Source organism: Notothenia coriiceps, unplaced genomic scaffold, assembly GCF_000735185.1.
Source record: "Notothenia coriiceps isolate Sejong01 unplaced genomic scaffold, NC01 NC01_scaffold00026561, whole genome shotgun sequence".
Classification (NCBI taxonomy): Eukaryota; Metazoa; Chordata; class Actinopteri; order Perciformes; family Nototheniidae; genus Notothenia; species Notothenia coriiceps.
Window position 1 is genome coordinate 96 of NW_011359262.1, and position 5,179 is coordinate 5,274.

At 41.4% G+C, this 5,179-nt stretch overlaps 1 protein-coding gene across 1 annotated transcript; it reads right to left on the reverse strand.

The window, feature by feature from the left end:
* Positions 1-391: 391 nt before the first annotated feature.
* Positions 392-5,173, reverse strand: LOC104957215 (protocadherin gamma-A10-like; the record flags this gene model as incomplete). The annotated part of the gene is given in 4 exon segments (XM_010784820.1): positions 392-1,194; positions 4,562-4,701; positions 4,703-4,869; positions 4,872-5,173. Coding segments are annotated over 4 exon segments (1,365 nt in total), but the record flags the coding sequence as incomplete, so codon positions are not given.
* Positions 5,174-5,179: the final 6 nt, after the last annotated feature.

Consider the following 5,179-nt stretch of genomic DNA (forward strand, 5'->3'; position numbering starts at 1 on the left):
AGAGCCTTCTTAGTTCTGAGGTGTAAATTAAATATCTCCTGGGGCGAAACTCCCCAGGTGGCGTTGTCAGGCATTTTGGTATTTGGGTGGCTCTGCCTTTAAAAACGACCACCCCGCCACAATAGCACAGATAATAACTCTCCTGTTAGTTGAAAGTTTTGTTTGATACTGCAGTTACCCAATTAATATAATATTCTAAACAGGAAATTTGAAATGCAAATGTTGGAGTGATTACAAAGTGTGATAGTAAAAAAAACACGGGGAATGTAACTTATATAAAGGTTTTGAATATGCAATGACACTGCTCTCAAAGGTGCTGCAAATAAGAGAAAAGTGATTCAAAGCGTGTCTTTAAACAAGCAAAAATACCAAGCTAGTTTGCTTGACTCACCTCTAGAGGAGAGTCAGGTTCATCCAGGATGCTCTTTTCACTCTGTATCCGTTGCATCGTCCCTGTAGAACTGGGGTCCATTATCAGCACGTTCTGACGACCGGCTGTGCCGAACTGACAGTCACTCTTTCTGGAGTCAGTCGTCCTGCACACCTCGTAGTTGTACACGTGTTGGAGAGTCCCTGTCCCCAAAGTGTCTGAGTAACGTGGAGGATAATATGGAATCACAGGGAGATTGGAGTGAAACATGATGCGAGACTGTCTCCACCTGTAGATCTTCACTGATATAATAACCACTACACACGTGATGAAGAGGAAGGACACTACAGCCAGAGCCAGCACTAAGTAAAAAGTCAGGTTGTCATTGTACTCCTTGTCCTGTGTAAAGTCAGTGAACTCAGACAGCACTTCCGGGAAGCTGTCAGCCACCACCACGTTAACAATGACTGTAGCTGAACGAGAGGGCTGCCCGTTGTCCTCCACTATAACAGTCAGTCTTTGTTTCACAGCATCTTTATCAGTGACCTGGCGGATAGTTCTTATTTCTCCATTCTGTAAGCCCACTTCAAACAGCGCCCTGTCTGTGGCTTTCTGCAGTTTATAGGAGAGCCAGGCATTCTGTCCAGAGTCCACATCAACAGCCACCACTTTAGTGACCAGATAGCCCACATCTGCTGAACGAGGCACCATCTCAGCCACCAGAGAGCCACCAGTCTGGACTGGGTACAGGACCTGAGGAGGGTTGTCGTTCTGGTCCTGGATCAGTATTTTCACAGTCACGTTGCTACTAAGTGGAGGAGAGCCTCCATCCTGAGCTTTGACTACGAAAACCAACTGTTTGATCTGCTCGTAATCAAATGAGCGCACTGCATGTATAACTCCGCTTTCTGCATTTATAGAAACATATTCAAAAACGGGAGACCCGCCGATTTTAGTATCTTCCAGAATATAAGATATACGGGATTTTTGGTTTTCATCAGGATCTTCAGCTCTCACAGTGAGAACAGAAATACCTGGGGAGTTATTCTCTGCAATAAACGCATTGTAAACACTTTGTGAAAACGCAGGAGCATTATCGTTCACATCAGAGATCTTTAAATGAAAATGTTTTCTTGTCGAGAGAGGAGGCCTTCCTGCATCTGTCGCAACTACAGTGATATTATATTCTGAAACACTTTCACGATCCAATACCGTATCTGTTACCAAAGTGTAGTAATTTCTTAAATTAGATTTAATCTTAAAAGGTGCATTTTGTTCTATTTTACATGTTACCTTTCCGTTTTCACCTGAATCAAGATCTTTCACATTTATAATTCCAATAGTTGTACCAGGAGGAGAGTCTTCTGACACAGGGCTAGTGAAGGACATGACATTTAATACAGGTGAGTTATCATTCACATCAATCACCTCAACTATGACCTTACTTGAGTCTGTTAAAGCTCCTTGGTCTGTTGCTTCAATGCGTATTTCATACTTTTTTGCTTTTTCATAGTCAACCTGCCTTGACAGAAATATCACACCCGTTGTTTTGTTAATTTAAAATATGCTGTCTATACTGCCTTGCATTTTGGAAATAGAATAATAAATCAAACCATTTGATCCGCTATCTGCGTCAGTGGCATTAACCGTGATGATATATGTAACTCCGGGGGAGTTTTCCACTACATTGGCCTTATAAACTGTTTGCTTGAAAACAGAAGAATTGTCGTTATGATCCAAGACAGTGATATCTATAATTACAGTACCCAATTTATGTGGCGTCCCACCGTCAAATGCTATCAGCTTTAGGGACAAACTTGGATATTGCTCTCTATCCAGTGGTTTCTCAAGAACCATCTCAGCATATTTTCTTCCGTCAGTATTTGAATATTTTTTTAAAATAAAATGTTCATTTGTAGATAAATGATAGTCCTGCAGTGCATTAACTCCAACATCAGGATCATTGGCTGTTGGCAAAACAAAACGTGCTCCAGGTACGGCTGATTCTCCAATCATTAATTGCATGTCATGCTGACGAAAAGAAGGTGAATTATCATTAATGTCCAATACTTCGACCGTCACGTGATGCAGTTCCATCGGGTTTTCCAAAATCAAATCAAAGCTGAAGCTACACGGTGTTACCTCCTCACAAAGCTGCTCTCGGTCTATCCTCTCATTTACTACCAGCGTCCCTTTGTCTGTCTTCAGCTCGGTGTACTGGATGCTTTCTCCTGTCACGACACGGGCCCGACCAGAACGGAGCCTCTGCGCAGATATTCCGAGGTCCAATGCGACATTACCAATAAGGGATCCCTTCTTCATTTCCTCTGTGATTGAATAACGTATTTGACCGCCGGCAATATGACTGAGAAAAACAATAAACAGAATGCCTCGCGACGTCAGTCCGTAGCCCAAACGCCATCTTAGTGTCCAGTCGTCATATTTTCCGAAATCCATGTTATCAAATAATGTATGGGAAATAATACCATCCAAACACTGCTCATAAAAAAAAGAAGTATTAACGAGGGTGTAGTTTATGATAAAACGATTTGTATTTTGTTTCTTTCGTGGTGAAAAATATCAATTCAAACACAGTCTATCTGCGCCCACTTCCACGTCGTGTACGGTATGAAGCATATTCACTCTCCACAGGGCAGGATGTAGAAAGGAACCGCCTGAAACACTGTTCAGAGTTGTTTAACTAGACCGACAGCGTCCCTTAGAGTCCAGTGAATGAATATCAACACAAAGTGGGGAAATTCTTGCAAATGTAATTTTCATGCTAATATGATACCGATAATTGAATACATAGGACCGGGTCCCTCATAATGTATGATGTCATACAAAATGTAACACATTATGCTGTTAATCACGACACAGCAAAGCATAAAAATAAAGAATTAAAAAAAAAAAAATCTCCAGTGGAGAATCAACGTGCCATACAACACTGCATCACAGTCACTGAAGACAAATAATTACCAAGTAGAAATTCGAGATAAGAATAACAACAATGCCCTCATTAGTCTCATCAATGAGCACTAACTAAAACATTTCAATCACTTCACGTAAAGACCTGAATGCTGCAACACCTATTTACAGAAACAAATATGTACCAGTTTTTGCATTATAGTAAATATTAAATATTGATAAACAGTGGAAATGTAGCTTTTTAAATTTAAACTATTTAGAAAAAAAAGGTTGTAATTACATGCTGTGCACATATATGTCAACATTGACATCAGATTTGGAAAAGCAACGGCTACAAGATCCTAACTATAACATGGGTGCTCTCTATGGTGCTGAAAGTGACTGTTGTGTTCAACTGTTCTTTATCATTGCACAAAATGTACACAGAGACAGAAAACGAAGCAATATTTCCCTAACTCACCTCCAGAAGAGAGTCAGGTTCATCCAGGATGCTCTTTTCACTCTGTATCCGCTGCATCGTCCCTGTAGAACTGGGGTCCATTATCAGCACGTTCTGACTCTGGGCTGTGCCAAACTTACAGTCACTCTTTCTGGAGTCAGTCGTCCTGCACACCTCGTAGTTGTACACGTGTTGGAGAGTCCCTGTCCCCAAAGTGTCTGAGTAACGTGGAGGATAATATGGAATCACAGGGAGATTGGAGTGAAACATGATGCGAGACTGTCTCCACCTGTAGATCTTCACTGATATAATAACCACTAAACACGTGATGAAGAGGAAGCACACTACAGCCAGAGCCAGCACTAAGTAAAAAGTCAGGTTGTCATTGTACTCCTTGTCCTGTGTAAAGTCAGTGAACTCAGACAGCACTTCCGGGAAGCTGTCAGCCACCACCACGTTAACAATGACTGTAGCTGAACGAGAGGGCTGCCCGTTGTCCTCCACTATAACAGACAGTCTTTGTTTCACAGCATCTTTATCAGTCACCTGGCGGATAGTTCTTATTTCTCCATTCTGTAAGCCCACTTCAAACAGCGCCCTGTCTGTGGCTTTCTGCAGTTTATAGGAGAGCCAGGCATTCTGTCCAGAGTCCACATCAACAGCCACCACTTTAGTGACCAGATAGCCCACATCTGCTGAACGAGGCACCATCTCAGCCACCAGAGAGCCACCAGTCTGGACTGGGTACAGGACCTGAGGAGGGTTGTCGTTCTGGTCCTGGATCAGTATTTTCACAGTCACGTTGCTACTAAGTGGAGGAGAGCCTCCATCCTGAGCTTTGACTACCAGCTGAAGTTGTTTAATTTGCTCATAATCAAAAGAACGAATTGCACTTAGAACTCCAGTTTCAGAGTTTAAAGACACATAAGTAGAAACTGGACTTCCACTGACTTGTGTTTCTCTAAAAGATAGAAATTCTGGCGTTTTGATTCCAATCTGAGTCCTGTGCGCTGACAGCAAATATAGTCGCTCCAGGTGAATTGTTCTCTGTTATGTAAGCTGAGTAACTATTTTGATTAAATAATGGTGCATTATCATTTACATCGGTAAAGTTTAAGATGTAAATTTTGTTGAGCTAGAAAGTGGGGGAGAGCCCATGTCAGTGGCTGTTATTGTTATATTATACTCTGAGACTGATTCTCTATCAAAGTGTTGATCTGAGATCAAATTGTAATAATTGGTTAGAGAAGATTCTATCTTAAAAGGAAGTTTACCATCTATTGAACATTTTATTCGCCCATTTTTTTCAGAGTCTGGATCTTTTATGTTTAAAATAGCGATTGTAGTACCAGGAAGGGCATCCTCAGAAATGGGACTGGAAAATGACATGATATTTATAACTGGTGCATTGTCGTTAACATCTAGAACATCAAATATAATTT